This window comes from Marmota monax, unplaced genomic scaffold (genome assembly GCF_021218885.2).
Source record: "Marmota monax isolate L192 unplaced genomic scaffold, Marmota_monax_Labrador192_F-V1.1 WCK01_AAM20220418_F8-fsc00256, whole genome shotgun sequence".
NCBI lineage: Eukaryota > Metazoa > Chordata > Mammalia > Rodentia > Sciuridae > Marmota > Marmota monax.
The window spans coordinates 1,010,132-1,029,224 of NW_026692286.1; the positions used below are offsets into that span (position 1 = coordinate 1,010,132).

General features: G+C 36.5%; 1 protein-coding gene across 5 annotated transcripts in view; it reads right to left on the reverse strand.

The window, feature by feature from the left end:
• Ift80 (intraflagellar transport 80) overlaps positions 1 to 19,093 on the reverse strand; it is a 140,902-nt gene that overhangs the window by 19,458 nt on the left and 102,351 nt on the right. For all 5 annotated transcript variants that reach the window (XM_058578329.1, XM_058578330.1, XM_058578327.1 and 2 more), the window contains 2 exons: positions 18,205 to 18,294; positions 17,932 to 18,104 (listed from right to left, as the gene is read on the reverse strand). In XM_058578329.1, the coding sequence (XP_058434312.1) occupies positions 17,932 to 18,104; positions 18,205 to 18,294 (263 nt within the window). The remainder of the gene's footprint in view (positions 1 to 17,931; positions 18,105 to 18,204; positions 18,295 to 19,093) is intronic.

Genomic DNA, 19,093 nt, shown 5'->3' on the forward strand with positions numbered 1-19,093 from the left:
GATTCATCAGCATTAGTTGAAATCAAGGAGAATATTAGTGGGTTTTTTTGCCATATATTCTTTATTACTACCCAAAATATGCTACTTTAGCACCATCAGTTGGGAGTGAATCTGATTCTCATGACCTCCAAATTTTATGAGATCACTCACTATTTGTTTGACTCTCTCCTTAAGGCTGTATTCACAGAGCTATAATCAATTCTTACCCAAGTATATAGTCATTGTGCTACTGAAAAATTCTGGGAAATGACTTTGGTTCACTATATATTGGAATGTACACGGATAGACACAACAACTGCTCTGAAGCTGACTAAAAAAAAATGTTATTTTTCCAAATGTGGAAAAAATGCTTAGTAATGAGGAATTTGAGTGATTTGGAATCAGATAAAGCTAAATCTGTTATTTTAATGGATCTTTTTTAAGATTTTTTTTTTAGTTATAGATGGACACAATACCTTTATTTTATTTAATTATTTTTATGTGGTGCTGAGGTTTGAACCCAGTGCCTCACATGTGCTAGGCAAGCATTCTACCACTGAACTACAACTTCAGCACTAAATCTGTTATTTTAGACAAAGATACTTTTGTAACTAAGATATTTTGTGGAGATAGAATTCAGAAGTTAGCTTTTATCCTAACCATCTCTATTATTTATCTAAAAGTATCAAATAACTACTAGCCTTAAAACACACTGAATATTATGAAAACATACAAGTTAATCAAATCATGGCTATAAGAAACCAGAAAAAAATTAAGTGCTATAAGAATATAGTCACAAAATAAGACCACAACATCATGAGGTAACAAGTAAATCTTTTAGAAATTACAGTGTGAAATTTTTTGCAACTTGTGACTCTTTGGTAGGAAAATTTAGTTCATTCTTAGTATGCTTTAATTTGCCCTACTACTAACCAAGCTAATCATTTTAAGAAGCATTTCAAAAATGCTGTATATATTGAAAATTGATAACTGATGGATGTTAAAGACTTAATATGAAAAATAAGAATATAAGTCATGTAAAATACAAATGGTAATGCCAAATAGCATTTCTTATAGAAACATATTGACATATTACTAAATCCAAAGATCAGTATTTGCTATCAATAAAGTTTCCTAATCTCTGATTTTCACAGAAAAAGAGAGTAGGCAGAAAGGAATGTAAAGGCACAAGAACAGAGAAATGACAAAAAGGCAAAAAGCAATTCACAGTAGAAGATAAATGCCTCAATTCTTCTCTCTCATACATAATTCCCTTATTTATCCCTAAGGCTCTGATTTCAGTGGTGTAGCGTAAGTGGAGACTCTGGTGAATCACCCTTTTGGCACATTACTGTCCATGGTGGGGAAAGAGATCTTGACTGTGCAAAACTGAAAGTGTTCTAAGTAAGGATACATAAGAAACCAATCTGTATTATCTATCCTTATTGTCATTACTATTAATTATCTGACTAAGAAATGGCTAAGGTAAACATTGAAATAATAAGTGCTATTTAAAATGTCCTCTAACAGTACACACTGAGTAAAAATGTTTCTTTACCACATTTAGGAGAGAACTTACTCCAAGTTATATAAGGGTTTTGGGAACAGTATGTCTCTAATTTTAAAAATGGTTATTTGGCAACCAAACAAATATGACATTAGATTGGAATAAATCCTGTATTTTAAATAGAAGGAAGTTATATAAAAAGATGTTAGAACTTTAAAATATGATCTTTATGCTGGGTGAGGTGGCACTATCTAGTCCCAACTACTAGGAAAGCTGAGGGGGAGGATCAATCGCTTGAGCTCATAAATTCAAGAACAGCCTATGAAGCATAAAAAGACACCATCACAAAACAACAACAACAACAACAAAATATGATCTTTTCAATAACGTGATTGAATCACTTTGCATAACTGATAGAACAGAAATTATTTTTTATTAAAGTATCAATATGGGGGTTGGAATTGTGGCTCAGCGGTAGAGCACTTGCTTCCCATGCATGAGGCCCTCGGTTTGATCCTCAGCACCACATAAAAATAAATAATTGTTTTTTAAAAAGATATTCTTCCATCTGCAACTTAAAAATATGTTTTAAAAAAAGTATCAATATGGTTACCGGGAGCTTCTAGTTTCTACCTCTCTTAACTTCAATTTTTGAAAGGAGATTACCATTAAATACCTAAAATGGATCTCAAACAGGCAAATTGCTTACGTACAACTCTTTTAAGAACTGCTTCTTCGCTAAAGAAAGAAACTGAAGAGGACCTAAGAGGATGGAAAGATCTTCCATGTTCTTGGACAGGCAGAATTAATATTGTCAAAATGGCCATACTACCAAATATGCTAAACAGATTTAATGCAATTCCTATTAAAATCCCAATGACATTCTTCATAGAAACAGAAAAAGCGGTCATGAAATTCATTTTGAAAATAAAAGGCCCAGAACAACTAAAGCAATCTTTAGCAAGAAGAATGAAGCAGGAGGCATCACAATATCATAACTTAAATTATAATACAGAGCCAGAGTAACAAATGGCATGGTATTGACACCAACACAGACACATAGATCAATGGTACAGAATAGAAGTCACAGAGACAAAGCCACATAAATACTGTTGTCTTACACTAGACAAAGGCACCATAAGCACACATTGGAAAAAAGCCTCTTCCACAAACATTGCTGGGAAAACTGGAAATCCATATGTAGCAAAATGAAATTAAACCCCTGTCTGTCACCCTGCACAAAACCCAACGCAAAGTGGATCAGGACCTTAGCAATTAGACCAGATACCCTATGCCTACTAGGAGAAAATGTAGACCCAATTTTCCACCATGTAGGCTTAGGAACCAACTTCCTCAATAAGACTCCTAAAGCACAAAAAGTAAAATCAAGAATCAATTAATGGAATGGTATCAAAATAAAAAAGCCTCTTCACGGGAAAGGAAACAATTGAGAACATGAACAGAGAGCCTACAAAATGGGTAAAAATCTTTTCCATCTGCACTCAGAACATTAATCTCCAGGATATACAAAGACTCAAAAACCTTAACAAAACAAATTCAAATAATCCAATCAATAAATGGGCTAAGGAAAGCCTTCAGGGACACTATAAGTCAAAAGGGTAAAAAATGTACTACCCAGATCCAAAATAATCCAATCAATGAATGGGCTAAGATACTTCACAGAAGAAGAAATGTGAATGGTCAAAAAAATAAGAAAAAGATGCTCAACATCTTTAGCAATTAGAGAAATGCAAGTCAAACCTACACTGAGATTTCATCTCACCCCAGTCAGAATGACAATTATCAAGAATATAAGCAACAATAAATGTTGGCAAAGATGCAGGCTAAGAGGTTCACTTATTGCTGGTGGGACTGCAAATTGGTGCAACCACTCTAGAAAGCAGTATGGAGATTCTTTAAAAAACCTGGAATGTGGATGCCCATTCCTGCTGCCCCATCTCCCAACAGAGAGGACTCCATCTTGAGACACCACTGCCACCGCCATCAACACGCAGCAGCCTCCAATTTAGGACACTTGCCAGAGTCTGGCTTGTTGCCACCACCACCACTGCCATCTCCAGGCGCAGCCACCTCCATCTAGGGTTAGTGGGGAGGGCCTAGAGGTTCACTGTTGAGGTGCCTGCAGGTCTGGTTGTACCTGGGGTCTTCCTGCTGGGTGTACAAGTAACCTGATGGTGCAGAAGTCGGAGAGAACCAGGGTCTCCCAGATACCGGAGTCCTGAAGCGCATGGTGACATATGGGGCTGGCTACAGCGGGTCAGAAGGTTGGAAGAAGGTGTAAAGGCATCTTGCTGTCTGTTCACCCAGCCAACCGGTCCAACACCCACTGGGATCCTGGGGCCCTCGCTTAGGCTGGCACTTGCTGGGCCATGGCACTAGCACAGTCCCCAACTCCCTCTCCAGTCTGGCATCCATCAATCCCATGATCCTGCTAGGTCCGGCATCAGTCAGGCACCCAGCAGGGCCCTCCGGCTCATCAGTCCCCAGTCTCCCAACCCCTCACTAGCCACCAACCAGGCCCAGTGCTCACAGCTACATGGCTGGCCTGCATCTTTCAGTGCCTGGTCTTGATCCATCTGATACAGAACAGCTCTCCAAGTCAGGCACACAGGTCCCAGTGTTCAACCCTCAGGACAACCTGGGGGAGAAGTACCTGACATCTTAATAGGAGCTATTTGGTTTAAAGGTATGTATTGTTTGCATTGGGTGCTGTTAATATTGATCTTTCCCTTAAAGGTGAGGTACTGAAAACCTTCAGGGACACTATAAGTTGATAGGGCAGAAACTGTACTACCTCACATCCACACTGCTAGATGGGAGGACACACAAACAACATGAAAAAACAAGGGGGAACAAGGCGCCTCAAACAAACCAAGATGCTCCAATAATAGAATCCATTCATAACACGTAAAAGGAGTTCAGAATGCACTGATCCACAACATAAAGGATGATGTGAGGAGTGAAATCAGAGATAAATTTCAGGAGGTGAAAGATCACTTCACTAAAGAGACAGAGATTATAAAAAGAAATCAAGCAGAAATTCTCAAACTGAAGGAATCAAGAAATCAAACTAAAAATTCAATGAAAGATATCACCAACAGACTAAACCACTTGGAAGACAGAACCTCAGGCAATGAAGACACAATATATAATCTTGAAAATAACGTTAACCACACAGAGAAGATGGTAAGAAAACATGACAGAACTACCAAGAATTATGCAATAACACAAAAAGACCAAATTTAAGATTTATCTGTATAGAGGAAGGCACAAAGATATAAACCAAAGGAATGCACAATCTTTTCAATGAAATAAGTCAGAAAATTTCCCAAACCTGAAGAATGAAATGGAAAATAAAATACAAGAGGCTTACAGGACCCCGAATGTACAAAATTACAACAGATCCACACCAAGGCATGTTATAATGAAAATGCCTTACCATATAGAATAAGGATAGAACTTTAAAGGCCACAAGAGAAAAGTATCAGATTACATATAAGGGGAAACCAATTCAGATCTCGGGAGATTTCTCAACCCAGACCCTCAAAGGTAGGAGGTCCTATAACATATACCAAGTTCTGAAAGAAAATGGATGCCAACAAAAAAATCTTATATCCAGCAAAATTAAGCTTCAGATTTGATGATGAAATAAAAACCTTCCATGACAAACAAAAGCTAAAAGAATTCACAACTAGAAAGCCTGCACTACAGAATATTCTCAGCAAAATATTCCAAAAGGAAGAAATGAAAAAAGAAGAAAATAAACCACAAAAATTACCAAAACCCAGCAAAATGAGGCACTACATTAAAGGAAAAGACAATCAAAGGAAAAACTAAGTCAAATTTAAAACCAGAAATAAACCAAAATGAATGGGAAAACGAATCGTATCTCAACAATAACCCTGAATGTTAATGGCCTAAACTCATCTATCAAAAGACACAGATTGGCAGATTGGATTTAAAAACAAGGCCAAACAATATGTTGTCTCTAGGAGACTAACATCATTGGCAAAGACATCCACAGACTAAAGTTGAAAGGAACATTTGCATATACCAAACAAACCCTTCTAAACTTCAAGAGTCAAATAGACTATAACACAATTATACTGGACGACTTTAACACACCTCTCTCACTAATGAATAGATCTTCCAAACAAAAACTAGACAAAGAAACTATACAACTATCGGTTGTATTATTTACAACTAATAATTTGGACTTAACAGACATATACAGAATATTTCATCCATCATGAATGAATACATTCTCTTCTCAGCAGCACACAGATCTTTCTCTAAGATAGACCACATCTTATACCACATAGAAACTCTCAAAAATATAAAGAAATACAGATAGTACCTGCATTCTAACAGATCATCATGGAATGAAATTAGAAATCGATGATAGCCCAGTGGCCCGCCAGCGTGGTAGACACATCGCCCCAATTGGAGGAGGTGCGGAGCAGAGCTGCCGCCCGCGCCTGCAAGGTAGGCAGACCTGCGACCGACCAGCGGAGCAGGCCCAGCGGCCTGCCGGCATGGTAGACACATCGCCCCAATTGGAGGAGGTGCGAAGCAGAGCCGCCGCACGCGCCTGCAAGGTGGGCAGACCTGCGACCGACCGGCAGAGCAGGCCCAGCAGTCCGCCAGCGTGGTAGACACATCGCCCCAATTGGAGGAGGGGCGGAGCAGACTCGCCTCCCGCGCCTGCAAGGTGGGCAGACCTGTGACTGACTGGCAGAGCAGGCCCAGCGGCCTGCCGGCATGGTAGACACATCACCCCGATTGGAGGAGGGGCAGAGCAGAGCCGCCTCCCGCGCCTGCAAGGTGGGCAGACCTGTGACTGACTGGCAGAGCAGGCCCAGCGGCCTGCCGGCATGGTAGACACATCACCCCGATTGGAGGAGAGGCAGAGCTGCCGCCCGCACCTGCAAGGTAGGCAGACCTTCGACCTACCAGGAGAACAGGCCCAGCGGCCCGCCGGCGTGGTAGACACATCACCCCAATTGGAGGAAGGTCCCAGCTGCCGCCCACAAGGTAGGCAGACCGCACGTCCCGGAGAAGGGGCCAGGCAGCACGGCGGCTTAGTTGAAAGATCACCCCAATTGGAGGAGGGGCACAGCCGCCACCTGCGCCTGCAAGGTAGGCAGACCTGCAACCTGGAGAACAGGCCCAGTGGCCTGCCAGTGTGGTAGACAGATCATCCCTATTGGAGGAGGGGCCCAGCCGTTGCCCGCAAGGTAGGCTGACCATGCGACCTGGAGAAGGGGCCCAGCGGCCCGCCAGCGAGATAGACAGATCACCCCAATTGGTGGAGGAGCACAGCCGCCGCCGCCCCTGCAAGGGAGATTTTGCAACTATACAAGAGCAATATAAATATAAAGGGGGAAAATTCAATAACAGAACAGTTTCACCAAGCAGAAATAAATGTGAGCAGTATGAAAAGACAAGGAAAGAAAGGACCACAAGCAATGCAGGTTGACTCAGCCTTAGAAGAGGTAATAGCTGCAGCAGATGGAATGTCAGATAAAGAATTCAGGATTTACATGCTTCAGATGATCTGGAGTCTGAAGGAAGACACTAGACGGCAAAATCAGACAATGAAAGATCACTTCAACAATGCATTACATAAACAAATCCAAGAAGCAAAAGATCAACTATATAGGGAAATAGAGGTTATAAAAAACAAACAAACAGAAATCCTAGAAATGCAGGAAGCAATAAACCAACTTAAAAACTCAAATGAGAATACTACCAGCAGAGTAGAACACTTAGAAGATAGAACATCAGACAATGAAGACAAAGTATTTCAACTGGAAAAGAACATAGACAGCTCAGCGAGACTGTTAAGAAACCATAAGCAGAACATCCAAGAAATTTGGGATAACATAAAGAGACCAAACTTAAGAGTCATTGGGATACAGGAAAGTATAGAGGTCCAAACCAAAGGAATAAGCAATCTGTTCAACGAAATAATACGAGAAAACTTCCCAGACTTGAAGAATGAGACAGAATCCCAAATCCTAGAAGCCTACAGGACGCTGAATCTGCAAAATCATAAGAGATCCACACCTAGACACATTATAATGAAGATGCCCAATATACAGAATAAGGACAGAATTTTAAAAGCTTCAAGAGAAAGGAAGCAGATTATATTTAGGGGTAAACCAATGAGGATAACAGCTGATCTTTCAACACAGACTCTGAAAGCTAGAAGATCCTGGAACAACATATTTCAAACGCTGAAAAAAAATGGGTTCCAACCAAGAATTGTGTATCCAGCAAAATTAAGCTTTAGGATGGAAGAGGAAATTAAAACCTTTCACGATAAACAAAAGTTAAAAGAATTTGCAGCTAGAAAACCATCTCTTCAAAACATCCTTGGCAAAACATTACAGGAAGAGGAAATGGAAAATAACAATGAAAACCAACAGTGGAAGGTAGTACAGGAAAAGGAAAAATAATCAAAGAGGAAAAACAAACCATGTTAAATAACATAAATAAACAAATATGGCTGGAAGAACAATCCATATCTCAATAAAAACCCTAAATGTTAATGGCTTAAACTCACCAATTAAGAGACACAGGCTAGTAGAATGGATCAAAAAAAAAAAAAAAAAGATCCAACAATATGCTGCCTACAGGAGATGCATTTGATAGGAAAAGACATACACAGACTGAAGGTGAAAGGTTGGGAAAAATCATATCACTCATATGGACTTTGGAAACAAGCAGGAGTGTCTATACTCATATCAAATAAAATAGATTTCAAGCCAAAGTTAATCAAAAGGGATAAAGAGGGACACTACATACTGCTTAAGGGAACCATACACCAACAAGACATAACAATCATAAATATATATGCTCCAAACAATGGTGCAGCTATGTTCATCAAACAAACTCTTCTCAAGTTCAAGAGTCTAATAGACCACCATACAATAATTATGGGAGACTTTAACACACCTCTCTCACCACTGGACAGATCTTCCAAACAAAAGTTGAATAAAGAAACTATAGAACTCAATAATACAATTAATAACCTAGACTTAATTGACATATATAGAATATACCACCCAACATCAAGCAGTTACACTTTTTTCTCAGCAGCACATGGATCCTTCTCAAAAATAGATCATATATTATGTCACAGGGCAACCCTTAGACAGTATAAAGGAGTAGAGATAATACCATGCATCTTATCTGATCATAATGGAATGAAACTGGAAATCAACGATTAAAGAAGGAAGGAAAAATCATGCATCACTTGGAGAATGAACAATAGGTTACTGAATGATCAATGGGTTATAGAAGACATCAAGGAGGAAATTAACAAATTCTTAGAGATAAATGAAAACACAGACACAACACATCGGAATCTATCAGACACAATGAAAGCAGTTCTAAGAGGAAAATTCATTGCTTGGAGTTCATTCCTTAAAAAAAGAAAAAAACAACAAATAAATGATCTCATACTTCATCTCAAAATCCTAGAAAAAGAAGAGCAAATCAACAGCAAAAGAAGTAGAAGGCAAGAAATAATTAAAATCAGAGCTGAAATTAATGAAATCGAAACAAAAGAAACAACTGAAAAAATTGACAAAACTAAAAGTTGGTTCTTTGAAAAAATAAATAAGATCGACAGACCCTTAGCCATGCTAACGAAGAGAAGAAGAGAGAGAACTCAAATTACTAGCATACGGGATGAAAAAGGCAACATCAAAAGAGACACGCCAGAAACACAGAAGATAATTAGAAATTATTTTGAATCCTTATACTCCAATAAAATAGAAGATAGTGAAGGCATCGATAAATTTCTTAAGTCATATGATCTGCCCAGATTGAGTCAGGAGGATATAGACAACCTAAACAGACCAATATCAATCGAGGAAATAGAAGAAGCCATCAAAAGACTACCAACTAAGAAAAGCCCAGGACCGGATTGGTATACAGCAGAGTTTTACAAAACCTTTAAAGAAGAACTAATACCAATACTTTTCAAGCTATTCCAGGAAATAGAGAAAGAGGGAGAACTTCCAAATTCATTCTACGAGGCCAACATCACCCTGATTCCTAAACCAGACAAAGACACTTCAAAGAAAGAAAACTACAGACCAATATCTCTAATGAATCTAGATGCAAAAATCCTCAATAAAATTCTGGCAAATCGGATATAAAAACATATCAAAAAAATTGTGCACCATGATCAAGTAGGATTCAATATATGGAAATCAATAAATGTTATTCACCACATCAATAGACTTAAAGATAAGAACCATATGATCATATCGATAGATGCAGAAAAAGCATTCGACAAAGTACAGCATCCCTTCATGTTCAAAACTCTAGAAAAACTAGGGATAACAGGAACATACCTCAATATTGTAAAAGCTATCTATGCTAAGCCTCAGGCTAGCATCATTCTGAACGGAGAAAAATTGAAGGCATTCCCTCTAAAATCTGGAACAAGACAGGGATGCCCTCTATCACCACTTCTGTTCAACATAGTTCTCGAAACACTGGCCAGAGCAATTAGACAGACGAAAGAAATTAAAGGCATAAAAATAGGAAAAGAAGAACTTAAATTATCACTATTTGCAGATGACATGATTCTATACCTAGCAGACCCAAAAGGGTCTACAAAGAAACTATTAGAGCTAATAAATGAATTCAGCAAAGTGGCAGGATATAAAATCAACACGCATAAATCAAAGGCATTCCTGTATATCAGAGACAAATCCTCTGAAAGGGAAATGAGGACAACCCCTCCATTCACAATATCCTCAACAAAAAAAAATAAAATACTTGGGAATCAACCTAACAAAAAAGGTGAAAGACTTATACAATGAAAACTACAGAACCCTAAAGAGAGAAATAGAAAAATTTCTTAGAAGATGGAAAAATATACCCTGTTCATGAATAGGCAGAACCAACATCATCAAAATGGCGATATTACCAAAAGTTCTCTATAGGTTTAATGCAATGCCAATCAAAATCCCAACAGCATTTCTTGTAGAAATAGAGAAAGCAATCATGAAATTCATATGGAAAAATAAAAGACCCAGAATAGCAAAAACAACTCTAAGCAGGAAGTGTGAATCAGGCGGTATAGCGATACCAGACTTCAAACTATACTACAGAGCAATAGTAACTAACACAGCATGGTACTGGTACCAAAACAGGCGGGTGGAACAATGGTACAGAATAGAGGACACAGAAACCAATCCACAAAATTACAACTATTCTTATATTTGATAAAGGGGCTAAAAGCATGCAATGGAGGAAGGATAGCATCTTCAACAAATGGTGCTGGGAAAACTGGAAATCCATATGCAACAAAATGAAACTGAATCCCTTTCTCTCGCCATGCACAAAAGTTAACTCAAAATGGATCAAGGAGCTTGATATCAAATCAGAGACACAGCATCTGATAGAAGAAAAAGTTGGCTCCGATCTACATACGGTGAGGTCGGGCTCCAAATTCCTCAATAGGACACCCATAGCACAAGAGTTAATAACTATAATCAAAAAATGGGACTTACTCAAACTAAAAAGTTTTTTCTCAGCAAAAGAAACAATAAGAGAGGTAAATAGGGAGCCTACATCCTGGGAACAAATCTTTACTCCTCACACTTCAGATAGAGCCCTAATATCCAGAGTATACAAAGAACTCAAAAAATTAAACAATAAGATAACAAATAACCCAATCAACAAATGGGCCAAGGACCTGAACAGACACTTCTCAGAGGAGGACATAAAATCAATCAACAAGTACATGAAAAAATGCTCACCATCTCTAGCAGTCAGAGAAATACAAATCAAAACCACCCTAAGATACCATCTCACTCCAGTAAGATTGGCAGCCATTATGAAGTCAAACAACAACAAGTGCTGGCGAGGATGTGGGGAAAAGGGTACACTTGTACATTGCTGGTGGGACTGCAAATTGGTGCGGTCAATTGGAAAGCAGTATGGACATTTCTTAGAAAGCTGGGAAAGGAACCACCATTTGACCCAGCTATTGCCCTTCTCGGTCTATTCCCTAAAGACCTAAAAAGAGCATGCTACAGGGACACTGCTACATCGATGTTCATAGCAGCACAATTCACAATAGCAAGACTGTGGAACCAACCTAGATGCCCTTCAATAGACGAATGGATAAAAAAAAATGTGGCATTTATACACAATAGAGTATTACTCTGCATTAAAAAATGACAAAATCTTAGCATTTGCAGGGAAATGGATGGCATTAGAGCAGATTATGCTAAGTGAAGCTAGCCAATCCCTAAAAAACAAATGCCAAATGTCTTCTTTGATATAAGGAGAGTAACTAAGAACAGAGTAGGGAGGAAGAGCAGGAGAAGAAGATTAACATTAAACAGGGATGAGAGGTGGGAGGGAAAGGTAGATAAAAGGGAAATTGCATGGAAATAGAAGGAGACCCTCAGGGTTATACAAAATTACATACAAGAGGAAGTGAGGGGAAAGGGAAAAAAAAAACAAGGGGGAGAAATGAATTACAGTAGAGGGAGTAGAGAAAGAAGAGGGGAGGGGAGGGGAGGGAAGGGGGGATAGTAGAGGATAGGAAAGGCAACAGAATACAACAGACACTAGTATGGCAATATGTAAATCAGTGGATGTGTAACCGATGTGATTCTGCAATCTGTATACAGTGTAAAAATGGGAGTTCATAACCCACTTGAATCAAAGTGTGAAATATGATATGTCAAGAACTATGTAATGTTTTCAACAACCAACAATAAAAATTTAAAAAAAAAGAAATCGATGATAAAATAAAAAACAAAAGCTACTCCAACATGTGGAGACTAAATAATACATTATTGAATAATGAATGGATAGCAGAAGAAATCAGGAATGAAATAAAAAAATACTTAGAGGTAAATGAGAACAGTGGTAGTTTGAATTCTTCTTTTCCTATTTGTATGCCTTTAATTTCTTTCATCTAATTGCTCTGGCTAGAGTTTCCAGGACTACGTTGAATAGAAGTGGTGAAAGAGTGCATTCTTGTCTATTTCAGTTTCTAGAGGGAATGTTTTCAATTTTTTTCCATTTAGAATGATTTTGGCCTTGTGTTTAGCATGGATAGCTTTTACAATGTTGAGGTATGTTTCTACCATCTCTAGTTTTTCAAGAGTTCTGTTTTTGTCATGATACATTTAAATGCTTCATAGACATCCAGAGATGGAAGTAAACCAATAGATGCAGAAAAAGCATTTGACAAAATATAGCACCCCTTCATGTTCAAAAAACTGGATACAAATAGGAAAAGGAGAACTCAAACTATCACTATTTGCCAATAACATGATTCTATATTTAGAAGAGCCAAAGAATTCTACCAGAAAACTTCTAGAATTCGTGAATGAATTCAGGAAAGAAGCAAGATATAAAATCAACTCTCATAAATCAAATGCATTTCTATACATAAGTGATGAATCCACTGCAAAAGAAATTAAGAAAACTACCTCATTCACAGTAGCCTGAAAAAAAAGTAAAATATTTGGGAATCAGTCTAATAAAAGAGGTGCAAGACCTCTACATTGAAAACTACAGGAAAGAAATTGAAGAAGATCCTGGAAGCTAGAAAAATCTCTCATGCTTTTAGATAGGCAAAATAGACATTTTAAAATGGCCATACTACCAAAAGCGCCAAACAGATTTATTGTGATTCCTATTAAAATCCCAATGACATTCTTCATAGAAATAGAAAAAGCAATCATAAAATTCATTTGGAAAAGTAAGAGGCCCAGAACAGACAAAGCAATCCTTAGCAAGATGAGTGAAGCAGGAGGCATCATAATACCAGATCTTGAACTGTACTACAGAGCCAGAGTAACAAAAATGGCATGGTATTGGCACCAACACAGACACATAGACCAATGGAACAGAATAGATGACACAGAGACAAAACCACATAAACACAGTATCTCATTCTAGACAAAGGTACCATAAGCATACATTGGAGAAGATAGTCTCTTCAACAAACATTGCTAGGAAAACTTGAAATCCATAAGTAGCAAAATGAAATTAAACCCCCATCTCTCACCCTCCACAAAATTAAACACAAAGTGGATCAAAAACCTAGGCAGAGAACTAAGAGAACAGAGACCCTGTGCCTAATAGAAGAAAAAGTAAGTGGGGCTGGGGTTGTGGCTCAGCGGTAGAGCGCTCACTTAGCATGTGTGAGGACCTGGATTCAATCCTCAGCATCACATAAAAATAAGTAAAATAAAGGTATTGTGTTCAACTACAACTAAAAAATAAATATTTTTTTTAAAATAGAGGGAAAAGTAGGACCAAATCTTCACCATATTGGCTTAGGAACTGACTTTCTTTACAACTCTTAAAACGCAAGAAATAAAATCAAGAATCAATAAATGGGATGGAACCCAACTAAAAAGCTTCTTCTCAGCAAAGAAAATAATCAATAAGGAGAACAGAGAACCCTCAGAATGGGAGCAAATCTTTACCACATGTACCTCAGATACAGCATTAATCTTCAGGATATGTAAAGAACTCAAAAAACTCAACACCAATAATGGGCTTCCTTCCTAAAAAGACTTCACAGAAGAAGAAATATGAATGGTCAAACATTTTAAAATGTTCAACATCTCTAGCAATTAGAAAAATGCAAATCAAAACTATTCTAAGATTTCATCTCATCCCAGCCAGAATGACAATTATCAAGAATACAAGCAACAATAAATATTGGTGAGAATGTGGGGAAAAGGATCACTCATACATCGATGGTGGGACTGCAAATTGGTATAAGGAATCTAGAAAGCAGTATGGAGATTCCTCAGAAAACTTGGAATGGAACCATCATTTGACTCAGCTATCCCACTCCTTGGTTTATACGCAAAATACATTCTAAATCAGCATACTACAGAGATAAAACCTCATCAATGTTTACAGCAGTTCAATTCACAATACCTAAATTATGGAACCAACTTAAGTGCCCTACAACAGAAGAATGAATAAAGAAAACATGGTATATATACTCAATGTAATATTACTCAGCCATAAAAGAGAATGAAATTATAACATTTGCTGGTAAATAAATGGCTATCATGCTATGTAAAATAACCCAATCCCAAAAAATCAAAAGCAGAATGTTCTCTTTGATATGTAGATGCTAACAAGGGAAGAAAGATTAGCAGTTCATTGGACTGGACAAAGTGGGAAGGGAAGAAAGATGGCAACAGGAAAGACAAAAGGATGAATTGGACATATCTTTCCTATCTTCGTATATACACGACCCATACAACTGCACATTAAGTACAACCACAATAATGGTGGGATCCTAATTAGACCATGTTATACTTATTCTATGTATGTATAATATTTCAAAATCACTGTCATGTTAAAAAAAAAAAAAAGAACTGCTTCTTGTTAGGTTGCAAGCAATTTTCAAGTACAAATAGGAAAGACAAAAGCATAACTTAAAACATCTATGCCTCTCATATAGAGTAAGACATATAAATAAATAAAATCTGTTCTCTTCTAGAGAATTTAAACAAATAATAGAAATTCAAGGATCTTAAAAGTAATCTAATATATTCATCATCTAATACTTAAGTTCTATACTTCTAGAATATCAGAATTAGAAATAGCACAACTTTATAACCCCTAATTAATGGATCTAGACAGTGATCATCAATGGCTTACTAACATCAGAAAAATAGTTACCATGGAAACATATACACCACCACCTATTATAGATCCTTAGCCAGCCCTTCCCCCAGAAAAATCAAATTTAAACCTACCAAGTTTCTATATTCAACAACCAATCAGAAACTAATTCAGGATATAGAGGAATATGCTAATAATATAATGATACTATAAAGATACAATCAACAATGTCCAGACTATGGGGTTTGTATAGGGCCAGTTCATTCAATGGAGAAATTGCAAGAAAACATAAACAGAAATAGAAGAACCGATGCTTTAAAAAAAAAAAAAAACAAACCTTAAGAATGCATCAACTAATCACAATATGTGGATCTTTTTTTGGATCCTGATTCAAACCATAAAACAAAATATTTATAGATCAACAGAGAAATAAGAGCACTGAATACAAAAATGTGAACCTTTTAAGATATGATCATGAGAGCTGGGGCTGTAGCCCAGTGGCAGAGTACTTGCCTAGCATGCATGAGGCACTGAGTTCCATCCTTAGCCCACCATAAAAATAAACAAATAAAATAAAGGCATGTTATCCATCTACAACTACAAAGTAATTAAAAAAAAAAGATACAATCATGGTACTGGTACTATATTAAAAAACTTTTAGAGATATAAACTAAAATATTTATAGGTAAAATTATATGATGATTATGATTAGGTCACATTAAATAGAGAAAAAAAAGGGAGATTATCTACAAATTGGTTGATTATTGAAGAGGACTGATGGGTACATGGAGATTAGTATACTATTCTCTATTTTTACTCTTATATTATTATATTGCTATAATATTATTATACTAGTATACTACTATACTATTAACTATACTATTCTATTTTTGTGTTTGTAATTTTTCCATAAATTTTTTAAAAAAATTTCATCTTTTTGTTTCTTCCTGATCTCTTTTGCTGATTCCTCTTCTTAAACTAGACACTTGAATGTTCATATTCAACAGATATGTACCTGCTGATCTCTTTCTTTTTTCATTCTTCAAGTTCTTTTGGTTAATCTTAGCTATATTCTTTCCTCAAACCAGTTATTTTAAGAAATTAAACAAGACCTTAGAAGATAGAAAGATCTCTTGGATAGGCAGAATTAATATTGTCAAAATGATCATACTACCAAAAGCACTATACAGATTTGATGCAAATCCAATCAAATTCCCAATGACATTCTTTATAGAAATAGAAAAAGCAATCATAAAATCCATCTGGAAAAATAAGAGACCCAGAATGGCCAAAGCAATCCTTAGCAAGAAAAGTGAAACAGGCAGCATCACAACACCAGACCTTGAACTATATACTACAGAGCAATAGTAACAAATCAGCATGGTATTGGCACCAAAATAGACATGTAGACCAATGGTACAGAATATAGGACACAGAGACTAACCCACATAAATACAGTTATCTCAGACTAGACAAAGGTGTCAAAAACATATATTGGAGAAAAAATAGCCTCTTCAACAAATGGTGCTGGGAAAACTGGAAATCCATATGCAGCAAAATGAAATTAATTAATTAATTAATTAATTCCCTCCACCCTGTACAAAACTCAACTCAAAGTGGATCAAGGACCTAGGAATTAGACCAGAGATCCTGCATCTAAATAGATGAATTGTGAATAAATTGCAGACAAGGACAATGGCCTTTGCATTTTTACAGTACCAACAACATATTTCATGATTCTTTATTCAGTTAAAAACAATGACAACCAATTTGTGAGAATAAAGAACATAGCTGAGTGTGGTGTCGGAGGTCTATAATTCCAGCAGCTCCGGAGGCTGAGGCAGGAGGATCACAAGTTCAAAGCCAGATTCAGCAAAATCAAGTTAACTCAGTCAGTTCCTGTCTCCAAATAAAATACAAAGTAGGGCTGGGGATATGGTTTAGTGACCATGTTCCCCTGAGCTCAATCCCTAGTTAACCCCCACCCCCAACAAAAAAAGGACAGAAATAGAATGTCTGAATTAAATGAATAGTATAGGTCATTAGGACATAAATAAAGCAATTACAGTATATCACAAAATTAACCATCTGCCATTTTTTTACTTCTATTCAAGAGAAAAACAGAGATAGAGATTAGAATTTTTGTAGACAGCCTAAGAGTTATAAATATAAGGCCTTACGATTGGGAGATATATGAGTTATCTTTGTTCACTGGGATACACGTTCTGAGAATGAGTGGAAGGATTTAATACATCAGAGAAGATTAGCATGCCACTCTGTCTCAGAAAGCAATTTGTCCCAAAGTCTAATGGAACGTTGCTCCTGACCACTCCTTTCTTCTTGCTTCAACTATTGTCCATTTCCTGATGACTTATAATCTAAAAATCCTGTTCAAAAGTTTCTCATGAGTTTCAGGTCCATTCAATAAACTATTATCAGATGTTTCTTCATAAGTATTTCAAATTCTACTTAGCTAAAAGTGAACTCACTATCTTCGCTACAAAATCTGCTAGCAGTGCCACCATCTTCTTAGTATTAATATCAGAAATTTGGGAGACATCATAGACTCTCTTCTTCACACCCCCAACTTTTAACTAATCACAAATTCAGAGAATACATAAATCTTTAATTGTAAACTATTCACAAATATAAATATGAATAAACTGTGTGGTGACAGGAAACTATTAATACAATAGAAAAATATAATTTACTAAGTGCTAAATAGAAAAATACATTAAGGTCAGTCAGGTTTTAGAATTAATGAAAAGCATTTTTATTACCTTTCCCAGTTATAGAGATTAATATTGATCTGAATTGCTTGATAAATAAGGCCAGCTTGAAGAAGTATTATTTCAGCCTCCTGTATGTTTCCACTAAACATTAGTATGTGAGCCATTTTTGATTCTTTAGAGGGAAGATCTTTTATTGAATTGATGTATTGAACCTTATCAATCTAAAACAAAAGAAAAACATTTGAAGTGAAAAACAATAGAAATATGACAAATTATGGTGAGAAAAATTACACATTATATATGTAAACATTATTTACTTACCTCACCAATTGCTGCATAGGCTATTTCTGCAGTAGTCATGTCTCGATTAGCAACTGCCATAGCAGCTAGGCAAGCCCACATGGTTTGCTCCTAAAGTAAAACATAAGAATTACCTCAACTACATGGCTGAACTGTCTTAAAACAAACTCCTAGTAAAATAATAATTAAAGCAGTTAATTTAAAAAATTAAATTATGGAACATGGCAATGAAAAAAACTAAAAAAATAATGTGAGGATTTCATCGTGGTTACTTTGTTAAAAATACATTAATAACAGAGAATTTTCAAGTAAAATTTTCTAAATACTTTTCTAGTTATCAAGGATTTATTTATTTGCTTATTTATTTTTGTGATACTGGGAACTAGATCCAAGGTCTGGCACATGGTAGGCAACTGTTCTACCACTGAGTTACACTCAGCCCAAGGTTGTTATTTTGTTTTTAATTTGAAATAATTTAAGGGTATAAGCCCTCCCGTCTCTTTAATGAAGGACCAGAAATTATAAATTACAGGGAAGCAGAGGAACATAATTGTGTGATGTTCTCAAACAATACTATAGTGACAAACAGCTACTACCAATTCATTATAAGGAAAAGCATCTGTTATTTTACAAAGTGTATTCTGAGGGATGTTAACTGATATTCAATAAAAGAGATCTATGATCAAACATTTTTGGAAAATACTGAATTCAAATAATTTGAGAAATGCGAAATGCTGATCTAAAGAAGAGATTCTTAATCTTAGTTATACAAAAGAACCATTAGAAGAACTTAAAAAATATGCCTAATCCTCAACCCAGACTTAATGAATTAAAATCTCTGTGGGGTAGAATTTAGGAAACTTTTATAAAAAGTTCCACAGAAGATTTTTATATATGCTAGTATTTACAA